General features: G+C 36.6%; 1 protein-coding gene across 2 annotated transcripts in view; it reads left to right on the top strand.

The window, feature by feature from the left end:
• Positions 1 to 17254, top strand: part of PARP8 (poly(ADP-ribose) polymerase family member 8) — a 204734-nt gene that overhangs the window by 137987 nt on the left and 49493 nt on the right. For both annotated transcript variants that reach the window (XM_060761469.2, XM_060761468.2), the window contains exon 7: positions 13795 to 13889. In XM_060761469.2, coding sequence (XP_060617452.1) covers positions 13795 to 13889 — 95 coding nt within the window. The remainder of the gene's footprint in view (positions 1 to 13794; positions 13890 to 17254) is intronic.

The following is a 17254-nucleotide window of genomic DNA, read 5'->3' as shown; positions in this document are numbered from 1 at the left end:
ACTCCAGTGTGCAGATTTATATCATACAACCCAACATTGAATCTTGGCTCTCTATTTTCTCCACTGGGGATTTAGGGTGTTTGCACAGAAGTGATAGTAGGAGTTGGCCTCTTGTTGTGATTAGATATATTTCCATTGTAAGCTTGCTTCTGAAGTCTTTTATCTTGAAGACATGCATAGATAAATACAATTTATAATAGAGGTGGTGCAAAGTCTCACTTTGCAGAGAAAGACAGCATTAGGCTAATTCTGCTGTTTATTTTTCAAGTTTATTTCTGCATGCACATGCAATGGATTTAACCTACATACTGAGAAAGAGTGTACAGGTTAAATCTCCCATGCAGAGATCAAGGGTCATTCCACAATGTTGTGCAAAATATGTAACTTTATAGTGTTCCATTGATATGAATCTCAAAATATGAATATGAAGACCCAAGTTTTATTTATTCATCTTTAGCCCATTGACTTGGAAATAAAACTTACTAGTGGAACTTAAGTTTCCTTTGAACATGCTTGAGGCTGCTGCCACAGCAAAAGGCAAAAATGCATGCAAGTGTTGCACATTTCAATGTTGAAAAAGTCAGTTACATAACTTTTTCCCAGTGCAGAGTAGCAGAAACCATTTTTGCAATATTCAAGTCTCATTCACCTTGAAATTTGCTGATCATTGGTTTTTTTTAAAAAAAATAAAGGTATTGGGGAGAACAATTTTTCTGTCTCTTTTCTCTCTGTCTCAGTAGAATTGGCAATCCTAGCATATATTCTTTGAAAAGAAGGAATAAAAGCACTGTTCCTCTTTGAGTGGCTTTTATAAAAACAGCAAAAGATTTAATTGGGATTCTTGCTTAAACTTGTTCTTTTTGGTGCTCCAGAGTTACTTCTTGTGATTCATATCCTTCTATAAAATTTATTTTAAACCATAAGAATAACCACAGATGTCTGAAAATATTTAAAATATTGTTAATGACACTGATTTATTCAGAGCATGGAACCGGAATGGAGTCCTTGGTCTTCAGGGCAATATTCCTTCAATGGCTCCTGCTTTCATGCTTGCATCACAACAAAAAACATGCATTGATGGATCAGACCAAAGGTTGCATCTGGCCAAGTGTTCTGCCTTCAGTAATGAACAAAGATAAGGAGGTAAAATGTCTTTAGTTGTCAGGACTTTTTGTCAGAAAACTCATGAAGCATAGGATGATGTAATAGAAAAATAATTATGTCTGCATGTGTGAACATGTATGTGTATGTTTATACCTCTCTGTATTTATTTCTGTGTTTAAACACAAAATATAAACATATTGAATTGAATTCTGTTAGTTTTATTTCAAACTAAAGTAGACCAAATAACTCAATCATTGATTAATCAACATGTAGATAAATTCCACTGATTGAATTGGTTCATGCTATTGTTAGGCATGCTCCAATTCATTCAGGGAAGACAAATCATAGAAGTGTAGCACATGTCCATGGTTGGTGTCCTCTGGAAGGAGGGAACCACTGGAGACTGAAAGTAATCACAATCTGGATTTGGAATGATATTGGTAGTCCTGCTGATGAAAGTGAGGGAGTGAGGCTGGAGCAGGCTGTGGTCTATGTTCTTTGATTCTTTTAAATGACGTGGGCTTCTCAAGTAGTACATTACTCCTGGTTGCCCCTAAGTCCTTTGGATTCTTCTGACACCTAGGGGCTCCTCCTTCTCCATTTTGAGTCTTGCTTGGCAGGAAGTTGGTGGATTATGACACAAATATATTGACTTTTGATGCCCAGTGAATATCTTTTAATTTATTCAGTCCTTCTTAAAAACTTTAATTCTTCTCCCACCTGCTGTTTTTGTTATTCACAAACTGTTATGCTGTTTTATAATTGAAGACTCTTTGTGGCTGAGATAATGCTTCCCACATTCTATTTTTAAAACAATCTTTAGAAGATTATTATTTTAAATGGTAAAGTTTCCTTGAACTTCAAAAAAAAAAGGTAGTTTAAACTGTTTGAAACAAGTAATGTATTACAATTGTTATGTTCCTTCAAGTCTACTCCAGCATCTGGCAACCCTCTCGTGGTTTTTTTCTTGCCAAGATTGATTCAGAGATTCACCATTGTCTTAAGTGAGACAGTCTCACTTGCCTTGTGAGAGTCAGCTTATGACCAAGGATTAAAACCATAGACTCCCAGAGTTGAAGCCCAAATATCGAAACTACTATACCACCCTTGGTGAACATGGAGACAAAACTAAAATTAAAATAATTGGGTACTTTATGGCCTGAATGACATTTTTGACCAACTTAAAGAAGAAGTGAAGAAGATGGTAGCATACAGTAAATGTGGTGTGATGGTTACTGCAATAATTTCCAAATTTTGCTTATTCAGGTGTTTTTGACTTCATCTCCCAAAATTCCTGACTACTGACTATGTTAGCTGGGGCCTTAGTCAAAAACCCTTTGAGAACCCAAGTTTGGGAACCACTGGATAAGGACAGGGGAAACTCAGGTTCAAATAGAAAGTCAATCGTGGTGATAATATCGATTCATTCTGGGCAATAAGAGATAGACTCTTAATTATGTGAGGTTAATGAGCACCTGATGTGGGGGGTATCTGGTGTATGCTGCCCTAAACCAAGACTAAGTGAAAACCGATTCTTCTTGTATTGTGACATACTCAAGAGAGAAATGCTGCTAAAGAAAAGTGGGACTGTACATATTTTTTTCTCTTGCTGTCATCTCAAGTTGATAATGTTTATTACTTAGTTTACTCCTATTTCCTATTACAGTGTGAGTGATGAGGCAATTTGGGGATTGGGGTTTCTGTCTTTGAGACTTCTGCCTTGCATTTACACTTATAAAAATAACCCACAATAGTATGCTCTGTAACTTCCTCAATGCAGCATAGCATGAGAATGTCCTCAGGGTCCTTTTGGTGTCCAGATGACCGACCATACCAAAAGCACATTGGAGACATTTCTGTTATGCCAGCCAGAAGCAGGTCTCTTTCAGAGGCTTGCTGGTGATAATTGCTTATGATGAAGTCACAACGAGGTACCTAAGCCATGGGACCATCAGAACCATGTTGCCAAAAAGGCTCTGTCAGAGAGCTTCTTCTAGCCAGCAACACAGTGATGGATGTGTTGATATGTGAACATTGAATCAGGCCAAATTCAGCCTGGTCTAGCTATTCACAGCTCAAAAACATTGAGATCATTCCAGACCTTTCTGAGGACTCTGGAGTAAATTCTGTTTCCTCTTGTTCCAGACAAAGATTGAAAACAGTGTTTCTGTTGCAAAACAGGCTATACATAATGTGGACTTCCCACAGCTTTTGGCCTTATTTGTTTTGAGAGCTGTTGTAGGACATCAATTACTTTAATCTTGCCTTAGCCTGAACTACTTGGAAGAGGTTTTAGATATAAATGCTATAAGCAAAAACAACAAATTGTGGATTATAGTACTTTGGTATTCTTTTAATAATATATCTCACAAAATACGTATTATATAACCTTATTTTGTACTTCCAGTTAACAACAAGATTATAAAAGCACCCCATAAGCTAACAAATAGCTGGTAATGAATTCTGGCCAACAGTTATATAGATTTTATTTAGACAAGTGAGTGTTATGACCCTTTCTACAATTTAAAAATTATCATGGAAAAATGAATCAAACTCAGGTCGCAATAAAATGCATATTGGTGTGAGCAATTCAGCATTTACATTTCTACTGAAAGAAAACAGAATTCAGGCAGAATGAATAATTCGTTGGGGAGATCTATCTGCATCTTTAGAAGTAACTGATAAATTTCAGCATACGCTTTTGTAGATGACAACTCTCTTCATCATCAGATTAAATATCATAAAAATATGTCAGCCTTAGAAGTGCTTCTGGATACCTCATTCTCCTTCACTCTGTTTTTATGCTGAAACAGACTAATTTGGCTGTCCTTTTGAAAACTCCAAAAGAACACATTTAAAGGCCAAGGGGATATGAGAAGAGACAAGATCAATAAAATAAATAAACAGTAAAAAGGGATGCTTAAGAGAGAAGACAACTAGATGCTAACAGTCCAGAAGCAGTGCTGCTTCATAGAAAGAACAAGGAATCAGTGCTTCTTTTAGGTTCTTCTGGGATGGACTAAGCTTTTGCCTTTTGCCATTCTAAGAGATGGTTCCCTTTTTTGAGAAGAGATACAGTACTTATATTGATCCATGGACCGATTTATCCAGGATCAACATATACACAAGTCAATAAGATTTCAAAATGTATCTATGGGTCAATATAAGTATTGTATAATCTTAAAATTTCTAGACTTATACATTAATAATTATTAATGGAAAATTGTTAGAATATTTAATTTGTTTTATGTTTTTGCCACCATGTTTCTAAGTAGTTTTAACCTTATGCTAAGCTGCTTTGTGTCATATGTCAAGAGAAAGGCAAGATGTGTGTGTGTGTGTCTATGTTGGTTTAGAAGCGAACTTCCTGTAGCCTCTGCTGTACTTCCAGCTCCTTATAATTTGGTCATTACTGAGCATATGAAAATATTCGGTATTTTATTACATTTTTTCAGTTTGCATTCACATTTCCTTCTGGTTCTGTTGAGAAACTTTTCCCATTTTGCATGTTTCCATTTTTTGTCTAGTATGCATTTTTGTATGTTTTTTTCCTAATGCATGCATTTTCCTCACTGAGAAGTGTGTTTATGTGTGTGCTCACAAACATAACAATTATACATGCCAATCTGCACACACAGGTATACAATTTTTCTCTCCCCTGCCTCACAAAAAATGTGCACACAGCTTTTCTTCAAGTGCCATTGATGCCAAAAGCTGAAATTACAACAGTGTGACAGAATAATCATTTTCTCTACATTAGTATCTTCCCTTTGCTCCACTCAGTCCTGCCTTTTTTAAAAAAGCTTAATTGGCACCAATGGGGGCTATTTAAAACTTAAATGCAACACAGTGTGCAAGAAAGTTTTGCATATGGAAATTTCATATTTCAGTTTAGTGGGTGATCAGAGATAAGAGATTTTACCCCATGGGGGGGGGGGGGGGAGATGGGGTTAGGCCTGGAAAGAATCTGGAAGATCAAGCAGTTTATGAGCCATAGCTTCTTAATTCTTTTTAAAGATGTTAATTAACATTCACATTGCTTTGACAAGTCATTTAGCAAGCCATTCCCATTGAACATTCTTGATTTATCATCCCCACTGCTGTTTCTGTTTCATAGTTTTATTGATTTTGGTGTTTTGATGGTTGATAATAGCCTTGAGGACACTTTATAAGAACATGAAGGTGTGATGTACATGTTTTAATAATCAGCCAAGCATATTTGAATCCATGTTAGATTTTGGTATAGCAAAATGAAATGCTAAGTGTAAAATGTTAAACATGCCTGTGCTTTTCTAGAGAGAAAAGAAACAGTTCTGTGCAAACATGCCATTTGCTAAGAATGCTTGATGAGTTTGTGATATCCAGTGCAAGCTGGCTGATTCCACAACAGGATTGCCAAACAGAGCAGAATGTAATTATCTTTTGAATTTTTCACTGCCTTAAATTTTGTGGTGCAAGCCTCAGTATCAAAATTAACAATCACAATATAAGATGTCTTCAGAGATGAGTTTTTTTTTCATGTCAGGAGTGACTTGAGAAACTGATAATCACTTCTGGTATGAAAGAATTGTCCATCTCCAAGGACATTACCCAGGGGACACCTGGATGTTTTTGATGTTTTACTATCCTTGTATGGAGGTTTCTCTCATGTCCCCACATGGGGAGCTGGAACTGACAGAGGGAGCTCATCCGGGCTCTCCCCGGATTCGAACCTCCGACCTGTCGGTCTTCAGTCCTGCCGGCACAAGGGTTTACTCCATTGCGCCACCGGGAGTTCCTAATATTTTAAATGAAAATATATTTATAAATGTATATTATGTGGAAATGTCGATTTGAAATCTATTTATCTGTCAAATTGATCAGTGCAGAGATGGGATGGAATAGAAATGTACAACACATGAACACATACAAAACCAATAAGGAAATGTAGATAATAACAATTCTTGAATCAGTTTTGCGCTTTTTAGTACTGAGACTTTGGAAAAATTGGGGGATCTCGTATCTCCCAGCCAACATGAGAGCTATAGCTTAAGAAATAACTTTTTTGGTCAACACTGAGTGATGACAAGAAGAAAGTATGGAAACAATTTAAAGATTATGAGTCACTGATAGTGGAGAAGACAACTCTACTTTGATCTGTGATAAAAGGCTTTTTTTATTCTTGCTAGTCACCTTTGCAGACATTTCATAGAAGAAAAAATGTTTTCCTTTTCTTGAACAGCACCCAAAAATCTATATCATGTCTCAGTTTAATGGCTCATCTCTTCTCAACACTGTCTTTTCAGATGCAAGAAAATGATATCTTTTATCTTTGCAGGTATTTCACTTTTCATTGTGACAGTCTGCTCTTTCTGGGAAATAACAACAATGTTGTACATCTCAAGGCAAAAAACATTTACAGTTGGTTTTCAATCATCATCTTTGAATTTGTCCATCAATACAGTCAGCAATGATTCCAACTTGTCGCTTATAAACTATTTTTTTAATATTTCTCCTTAGATTAGAGACACTGTTCCTATTATCCCTATTTCAAGCATAAAGAGGTATCTCTAAACTGCAAAACCAAACCACTTGTTCAAACATACCTAAAGAAAACAAAATATTTGTCTTTAAGAGTTCCCAGACACATGAATTACATCAATCTAGACTGGGGAACACATGGGCTGACATCCTTATGCATACATTGAGACAAACCCCAAACACATTGAGATATAGGTAGATAAATTGATATTCATGCAGAAATACCTCCTACTACATTCTGTAGGCTGAATAAACCTGACTATCTGACTGTGGGTCAGGGTTCCCATTTTTAGTGCCTTTCTGCAAGAAATGTTCATTGCCTCTGGTTGCCATAAAACATTCAGACGTATAAACATTTTGGAGCACCTTATAGTCTAGCAAGTTTTATTTGACATAAGCTTTCATGGACAAAATTTGCTTTGATTTTCAATACATTTTGTTGGTTTTGCTGCAATGTATTAAAGTATTCCCACCAACCCCTGGAGGAAATGACATTTATGGCTGGTATGCATAAGTGAGTAACCTGCTGTATATTTGTGTCTGGTTCATATTCATGATCCCTATGTATTTAGTACTTTAGGGAATACATAATGACCATGAAAGCCATCCAGTTTACACTCACTGTGCAGTAACTACAATGATCTTTGTGGGTTGATTCCCCACTGGATCAGAAAACTGATTACCAAATTCCCACTCATGATCCCTGTTTAGTGAAGTTCAACGGGGATCCTGCTTCTGCCTGTTATAACAGAGTGTGCACATGATATGTGTATCTGTGGAAATGTCATTCAACTGTTTTCTAAACATACTCCCATCAATCACAGTGCCTTCTGACTGGTAAATGGAAAGGTATGTGGCAAGGGAGAGGTCAGAACACTACATTATTATGTAGCGATGGTGGTTACATTTCTGATGTTCTTCTAAGATATTCTCATTCATTCATATTCATGCATTGTTCTTATAACAATAACTACAGAAAAGAGTGATTTCACTAACAGGAGTAAAAAAATCAAATGAACATTATCAATCATGAATACAGAATATATTTAGTCACTATTTCTACATTTCAGTAATATCCGTTTCAGGCTCAGACTACTTGAAAAACTGTATCTCCATATACAAACCATCATGAGCACTGAGGTCTGTGGAGGAGGCCCTCTCGGTCCCACCCCCATCCCAAGCACGGTTGGTGGGAATGATAGAGTGGGCCTTCTCTGTGATCACTCCCCACCTCTGGAATTCCTCTAAAGAGATAAAAACAGCCCCCTCTCTCCTCTCTTTTAAATAACTTTCAAAAACTTATTTATGCACCCTAGCTTACAGAGAGGAGGAGGACTAGTACCTCTTTCTATATATCCTCTCTTAGATATCAGACATCTACCTCAGCCCGTTGGGTGTTCTAAACCATCTTATGCTTTTAATGCATTTCATTTCATTTATATGACTTTATGTGTCATATTGTATTTATTTAAATTTAATTATTTGTTATTTTCCAGTTAGTTTTGTAAGTTATATTGACATTGTTTTATCCATTGTTTTTGACTTGATTTGTTATTTGTCTGTTTTCAGCATTGAATGTTTGTCATTTTTCTTACTCATTTGAGACCTCAGTGAGTCCCCTTGGGGAGATAGAGTGGGTTACAAATAAAGTGTTGTTGTTATTGTTGTTCTTGTCATTGTTACTTTTATTATGGTATTATTATTATTTCAGGCAATCACTCAGATTTCTACCAATACAAGTGTTGTTTTTCTAAACATTCTATTCTACCAGAATGTTGGGAGCCAGGGTCAAATAACTTTCTCAGATTTATTTCACAACTATATTTCAAGCCAATTGACATTCTCCAGACTTCAACTGTGGTGTATTTAAGTGTCAAGTCATTGGCATCTTAGCAAGAGGGATGTAGATTTTTCTAATTAAGAGTTCCTGATGACCCTATTTATATGGAATCTTGACTAATAGGCTGTTAGAGCTGTTTCAGAATTCTCAAAGGTTTGATGTACTAGAAATAATGGAACATCTCAAACCATTGCAACATAATCAGTTTTTCTGGAGTCTCCAAACAGGTTCACAGAAGACCAAACAAAACAGGGGAGTGTAGGCTATATTATTTTAATGATCTCGTTATCTCATTCCTTTTCTCATTGTCACTTTTTCTTTTTTTCTGTCTCCTTATATTGACATATCTCACCATGAGGAGAGACTGTGTGTGTGTGTGTGTTGAAAGTCTTGTGGTGATCATCCTTCCATCTTGTAGTTTTAACATGAGTGATCACTAGGACATACAACTAGAAAGGTATAGAATGAAGTCAGAGGAATGGGACAATTGTAAAAGAAAGTCAGCATTATGTCTTTAATATCAGTTTCTCGATATTGACTATGCTGGTTAAGGTAACTGGCAGATGGAGTACAACAAGATCTGGAGATTATATAGCTTCCACCCTCCTGTAATGGTTTGAGTGCTGGATTAGAACTTTAGAGATACATGTAAATCTATCCACAAAACATGATCCTAGGTCATTTATTGTTTTTCAGCGTGGTCTCTCTCACATTGATGATAGTGGAGAGGAAGATAACCCTGTTTTCATGGAGGAAAAGTAACGTAGAAATGTACTTAGAAAACCTACAAATAATAAACAATTTCTGTTTTGGAACTTTTTTTGAAATGAGAACTTGTGACATTTGGAGACTTGTGAAAATTTGATGGATACCTGCATCCGATTTGAATGTTAGTCTGGCCTGTGTAGGACAGCTCACGACACACCTGTGTGTTTCTGACTTTTGGGGGATGTCCCCATACAAGGGTTCCATAGTAAAGACTCTGTTCTTTGATTAACTTCATGTATTGTGCTGTGTATTTCCTTCATTATTTTATGTGCATTTGTGCCTGTGTTCCCACACAGATGTAGGTGCTCAGTTGAGGATGGTTGTGTGTGTTTAAGGATGTCTGTCTATAGGATATAATCTCTATCTATCTCTGCTGCCCAAAACTTCCCAGTCAGTATCACTATACTTATGCTGCCTTGGGGTTTCTAGGGGCTGTAATCGAAGAAGAAACAGTTCTGAGCACAAAAGTGATATTTGCCACTCACTCTCTCCCTGTTTGACAGGAGACACATATGTACCTGTGCACTTGGTGAAGTTTAGGGAGACATCATTTGACTTCCTGGATTTGTTGGCATGGTCTGAGAGAGGACAACACACTTTGAATGGTCTCTGGTAATAAGCAGGCAGTAATTGTGTGATCCCTAGTTAACAATCTGGTTACAGTTCTTTGGACTAACTGAAGTAATCATTCTCTTGGGTCTGGACTTTATCTGTGGCTTGTTCCACAATAATCAAAGAGGCTTTTTGTTTCTGTAAAACTTGGGATGATAGAACAGGATGACTGTCTCTTACTTCCACAGTCAGAGGTTAAGACTGCACCCCTAAAATGACTGGAGGAGTTCTAATGCAATGTGATTTGGACAGAAAATGTAGTGTTTCTGCTTCTCCATTTCATTTTGCCCAGTTTTTTTAAACCACTTTTAATTTACAGTGCCAGGAAGAAAGAGACTCCCTAATGAAGGGAAAATCTATTTTTAATGGTCCCAGACAGAGTGAAAATCACTGCTAAAGGCAGCAGGATCATGGTACCTGCTTGCTGTAAGGCTTTGTAGTACAGAGGGAAAGTGAAATAAGCCAATAAATAAAAGTCCCAGTGCAGATCTTATGTCACTGCTGGAGACAGGCAATGGGAGACATTACACAATAGAGTGATTCCTTTAAAGCCAAAGCAGGGAACCTTTTTTGTAATTTTAGCAGGCAATAGGAAAGAGGTGGCCTGCCTTACTGGTAGATAGACTCACTCACAAATGCCACAGCTCCAAGTTTGCAAAACCTGAGTAGGGTTTTTGCTGACAGTGTGTCATGGAGGTCTCTCATTCATAGGGTTATTATAAGTCAATACTGTCAATGAATTGTGTACTGTACTGGCAACGGGCAGATCAAAAGTGGCCAAAAATTATGTTTTCCAACCTCAGGACTAGGGATTTAAGTATTCAACTATCTCTTCCTCACATGAGAGGATTAATAGTTTTTACATTTTCTCTTCACTGGAGATAATGAAATTTTCTGCAGTTTTCACATTCTTTCTGACAGCAAAAGAGTATCGGCAAAGTGAAGTGGTCTGCTGGTGTCCTGCCATTATGCCTTGAGCCCTAAAAGACAAAGCAGATATCTAGAAACAGCCCTAGCCTAACAGAGGCATGGAATAATGAGTTTGCTTTGGTAATATCTGCAACATTTCATTCTTATTCAGAAACTGCTTTGAATTCTTCTGTGTAAAAAAGGGTATGAATAAAATAAATGTTTCTTGTTTGGGACTTCAAGTCATTTCTGACTTACGACATCCCTAAGGCAACCCTATTAGAGCGTTTTCTTGGTAACATTTGTTCACAATGAAGTTTTCTTTTTGCTTCTGTCTGTAGCTGAAAGAATGTGCCTAAGGTCACCCAGAAGGCTTCCATGGCTGAATGGGGGTTCAAACTGTGACTCCACAGTTGAATGCTCAATGCACTACACCATGTTGGCTGTTAAAATAAGCACAGCTTATTCCAAAAGAGAACAGAATACCATCAGTTTACAATTACTGAAGAATTTTAAGAATTACATCTTGCATATTTTGTGGAGCATAGGCTACAATATTCATTACTTTCTAGTTCAATGGGGAAGGGAGAGAGATGTACAAATAGGAAAAGACAATAATGGAGATGCATAATGCATGGCAGATGACAATTTATTCTCCCAAATGCAAGATAGGGAACCATTTGCATTATCCAGCAAAACTAGCCATGTTTTTAGACTTGGACATGATGTGTTATGTTCTCAGGAAGCATATCTTGAAACATGTTGGAAACTTGTGTTAAACATTATAACTTTGTGTTATAAGAGATACATTTGAAGCATGTAGGATATCTGTTTTATCAAAATGAAATATGTATATAAGAATGCTTTTGGATTGTATTAAAGAGAAGATTTAGGAAACTTGATACATAGATACATGTATTGGATAAGTTATATAAAAATCAAAAAGCGGTAGTATATGAATAGAGATCATTGATTTTTGTAAATAAAAATGATTGCCATCTGTTTTGGATCTGTATATGTAATCAAATATTTTTGGAAGAAGTTGGAAAAGAGTTATTGGCTTACAAAACTGGGAAGGGTGTTTCACTACAAAGAGAAAACAATTTAATATTATTGCTTCAGAGCGTTAGAATAATCCCTTGATTAATTATGCGACGTGTTTAAGATTAATAAGACTAATAATGTTATTTGATAAAAATTATTAACCCTTTATTGACATTTCACAGAAAACAAGTATCTGTTTTGGTAATATTTTGTTTGTTTAGGTAGATTTTATAGGAAGGAAGATAACTTGTGTTAGATGAGAGAAATATAAATTAATAATAACTTTAGATAATTGCTGAAAAGAGGATGGGAAGACACGTGTATCTTTTAAAAAAAATTCCATCCCTTTTTTCTTGTTTTTGTTTTTCTCTTCCACTTTCTTTTTGTTTCTTACTAGATGATAGCATCGTTCTTTTTTATGTATTATCAAAATCATAGATGTGTAGGAAAACGGGGGGGGGGAGAGGGGGGGATGTGCTGGAAAGCATAGTGTGTTGTATCGTCTTTCTTTCCACTAAAGCAGAGAACACATCCATCAAACTAAATCCAAAAGATAGTTATAGAAAAGGGGGTTGTCATCCTAGTATTATCTGAAAAAATGGAGCTGAAATTCTCATCATCTGACAAGCACAGACTTTAAACAGTGTGTACCATTTCACTGACTTGTATCTTTTATCTTTTAATGGATTTGCTTCAACTGGTTTTATTTTTTAAAGAAAGTCTGAGTGTATTTTAATTAGCTTTTTTATATTTTTAAAACTTTTGTCTTTGAATTTGGTCTTATCTATATTTGTTTAATTTTTTAAGCTAGCTTGAGTACCAGTTTTGGGGAAAAAAGATAGCCTATGAATGGAGGAGGAGGGAGAAGGGAGAATTTGGCTCCAAACATGAAAGTTGAATGAATAGGATGGGGAAAGAACTTGGAGAAGTTGTTTTGAGATAACAGCTTCCAGCATCTCTCTCTGACCCTCATCCCACCCATTTAGCCCTCAAATGTGCAGCTGTTATTTGGCAATGACTAACTTGTGCAGTTTTGGAAAAGGGATTACTCAGCTATCTGGCAATAGATCCATGAAACCCTTTTGTCCATTTTCCCTTTTAACTGTGATAAGAAAACAAAATATAAATGCTGAGAGTTAATACATCTCTGTACACTATTTGCCTGGGAATAAACCAAGAGAGAGCTGTTGCATTCATGTTCTCATAAAAAGGTCATCCTACAATCATCTGCTGGAAGCATTAGAAAAAAGACATAAGACTTCATCCAGTGCAACATTTCTTACACTTAATGATACATTTAATGCAGGATGAAGTGGTGGAGGAGACATTCCTCCACCACCTGGGCCAGAGGTTAGCACAGCTGGTAAATCACCAGCAACTATAAGATCTATCAACCAAAAGGTTGCAAGTTTGAAGCCCCGGGTCAGCCCTGTTCACTGTTTACCTAAGTAGTTCAAAAACAGCTTTAGCTGTAATTAGAGAAATTACATACTGCTAAAAGTGGGGGAGGTGTTTTAAAATGCCATAAAGAAAGAAGATCAGAAAATGCTGGGTGACCAAAAGGAAGGAGGAAGTCCTGACGGCTCTTTGTAATAGAGGATGGAGCAACAGCGCCCCCTGTGGCTGGACTCGAGCTCAACCTTCCATGGCATCGAAATGACACACCTCCTTTCTGTTCTGTCTGTCTGTGTACTGTCTATACAAAGTGGCATTGAATGTTTGACGTGTATGTGTACTGTGATCTGCCCTGAGTCTCCTTCGGAGTAAGAAGGGCGGAATATAAATAAAGTGCTATTATTATTTAGCAGAATTAGAAACAGAACGTACCTTTAAAAAGAAAGAACCATATGCACAAAACTTTCCTATGTTTCTGCTCCAGTGTGACTTCAACTTTGGACTAGATATTGAAAAAAGAACAAAAAATGTTATTGGGGAAAATCCTTTCAACCCTCTTATTCTGCATTATGTTAACCAAAATCAATTTTGTCCCTATGCAGGTTAGTTATGATGGGGAACTTCACAAGCACCCACAACTGGAAGCTGATTTGGCTGCCGTAAGAGAGCTCTATGGGCCGAGTGCAGTATCTCTCAGGTATATCTGAGATGCAATGTGGTATTGTGTATTATCATGCTTAATATGCTGAATATGGTTTTAAATTGTATCTTATATTTACTGTTTTAATAAATGCATGTTATGTTTATCTGTTTGTATAATTGAGGTATTGAATGTCTGCCTAAATATATTATGTACACCGCTCTGAGTCCCTTGCAGGGTGAGAAGAGCAGGATATAAATGAATTAATTAAATAAATAAATATCTCTATTATTGTCCAGCCATATCTGGAAATGAATTAAGAATGGTTTGATTAGCAGACCAAACTTGCCTTTTCCTTCTTGTTTGAAAAATTAGCAAAAATTGTTTTGTATATAAACTTCTAAAGCTCATACAAAGGGCAGTCAGTGTACATTTGGCTCACTTCAACTAGCCAGACCCTTTAGTAAAGCCAAATCAACACTTCTTAAATCATTTTTGCTGAGTGACAAATGAATCAGATTTGTGAGGATGCATTCCAGTTCTTTAGACAGTATGACTGCAGGAAAATCTTTTTTTCATTACAGGCTGTTTGAATTAAGTGGAAATTCATTAAGTATAGAGGACTTTTGAAATTAAAGGGCAGGCAGGAAATAAAGAAGATAATCATTTAATTGCAAGGCCTGATAACAGTTGGGGAAACTGCACATACCTTCATAATAAGCCCCATAGGGATCTGTCAGCTATGAAAGTAAATGTAACTTCTTATAAATGTGTCAGTGTGTTTAATTTCTTCAGTACCTCCTTCATGATAGTTAGTGTGATCTTCTGGGGCTCAGTTCATTATAAAACTAGCTCTTTCTGACTTGTTAGATTATATTCCCCAATATCTTTTCCTGTTGAGAGTTCATTTAACTTCTTTGATGGTCAAAAATGCTCCCTTGAATATTAATTTTCCATTCTTTGTTTTACTTGTTATTCTTCTGTCTTCTTCAAACCTGTTGGTCACAAGGATACAGCTGCAAATTCCATCACAGTTACCTTTGCTGCAGGCCTCATTCCCCCATTCCCACTTCCATTCATCCCAACTAGTGGTGAAATTCAGAAGTTTCTAACCTGCCACGATATATTTTGAGAAGTAACATCCTCTGGTTCTATGCCTTTTCATCTAATGTAATGGTTCTCAACCTACAGGTCCCCAGATGTTTTGGCCTTCAACTCCCCAAAATTCTAACATCTGTTAAACTGGCTGGGACTTCTGGGAGTTGTAGGCCAAAACACCTGATACTTTTTTATCTGGTCTCGCCTTCATAACAAGGAATAATTGGCAGAACAGATATTCTAGAAGGCTTTAAAGATATTCTAGTCTGGAAGATAGAATATAATTTCATCGAAATTGGGGAACTCCAAACTTGTCTCCACACAGATATAGCTAAATCCAATGCCACCTTGTCACTAGACTGTATAATGACACTATCCTTGCACTTCACCCTGTATAGTTTTTGCCAGAGGTAGGAAACCCCAAAAGCGATTCTCCCAGCATTGCCTCTCATGCCTAGGATGCCTGCTGTTATTTAACATGGGGGTGGTTGTAGCAACTTATTATCGGAGTTAGGATCTAATGAATTACAAGTGACATAATTGCCCATAGATCATTATAGATGAGATATAATGAAGTGACATAAGAAGTAATCCAAGTCCAACTGAAGTTACTAGCTTGTAGTTCCTTCCAAAGAGTAGAAACTTTATATTGCTTATACGTATATGTCGCACTTAGATATTTGTAGACTGACTGAAAGATGGAAGGAGAGAGTAATGGAAATGAAACTGAATACCTGCTGTTACTATTCTCCACCAGTTTATACAATGAGAACCTGAGTAAATGCTAAAGATCTATTGTAGTGTTTTTTTTTAAAGAAAATAATCACAATATAAGCACTATTAAATGTATTTTGTAATTATTTTTGCTGAAAATTCACAGCCCACAGTTTTAATTGTTTCAGAATGTGCAGTGTAACCATGGTCCTTGGAAGTAATACAGCCTGGGAGATTGGAGGATCTCCATATTGACATTAGACTGAACAATGTGTCCATTTCCACCATCAGGGAACTCATGATGGTCTGGCAATGGGGTCCTTACTCTTGACACCACAATTCCTTTTCCATTCACTTCCCTTTCAACCCAGCAGAATTTTTCATATTTCTGGTTTTGGTTTTTTGTTGTTGTTTTTTTTAAAAAAAATTACATTCACAGTCCTCATTTGGTGAAATAGTAAAGATTAAAAGAAAGGTGGAGAACCTTTCTATTTTCTACTGATTGTCACATTTCCTGAACAATAAATGTATTGGGTGGACTATGCGTATGTTGAGTGGAACTGAAGCCATAAATGGTTATTGACATGATCACAATTTCTCTCTTATATCTCTCCCCCTTCACTGATTTTGGACAGCTCCATGGTTTCTCTTCCCCTCCTCTTTCTGATACATTCATTTTCTCTTTCTCCCTGCCTTCCATCCCTTTCTATCTCTATACATCCTTCAGAGAAACCCTGTCATTCTCCACCCAGTTGGATGCCACGTGAGGGACAAATGTTTCTTACCCAAGTTTGGAACTGGGACTTTCAGGAAGGGATTTTGAACTTAAGCTATGGCATTACTGCTGAAGGTTGCTAACTTATAGATTGAAGGGCTTGGGAACTTTTAATTTGAGGAAATGGAAACACCTAAGGTGCACAAGACAGAAGTTTCTCATTATGAATTAGATAGAGATATTGGACAGAGGCAGAGATTTTCCCCTTCTCATAAGTGATGCTAGAATTCAGGATCATTTAGTGAAATTAATTGACCATACACCCTGGGCATACTAAACAAATGACACATGATTATTTTTATGGAGCTCATTGACACAGTATGTGGTTGGTTCTTTCTTGTCTAAAAACCTTTAATGAAGGCTTAGAAATGTATGGAGGATATGAGTGTGGGTAGACTGTGCTCATGTAGTTAGTTATAATTGCTGTATGGAACCATTAGATTTGTATTTTGCTGAGCTACTGAGAATTTTCTGATAGAAAACTCTGGTTCACATCTGTGAACTAGAGTACTATAGATCTTTAGTAAAGAATTCTGAGAAGCTTGTCAAATAATAAATTCTTGAATTCATTGGCAGTAGTCATGGCATTTAAAGTGATATGAAACCATTATAAATATGTAGACTTCCTGTCAAATACTACTATATATGATGCCTGCTGAACCTCCATACTAAGAGGCAATTTAGTACTGACTACTAGCTTCTAGAAAGAGACAAAATTGTTTCCATAACTTGGTTTCAAGCTTTTAAACGTGTTTGGCAGTAATTATGAAATATTAGATGTTGGGATAGATTGATACATGGTCCAGTCTATTACACTGCTCATACATCTATGAAA

This window comes from Anolis sagrei, chromosome 2 (genome assembly GCF_037176765.1).
Source record: "Anolis sagrei isolate rAnoSag1 chromosome 2, rAnoSag1.mat, whole genome shotgun sequence".
NCBI lineage: Eukaryota > Metazoa > Chordata > Lepidosauria > Squamata > Dactyloidae > Anolis > Anolis sagrei.
The sequence above is the reverse complement of the archived record's forward strand: the minus strand, read 5'-3'. Positions and strand labels throughout refer to the sequence as shown.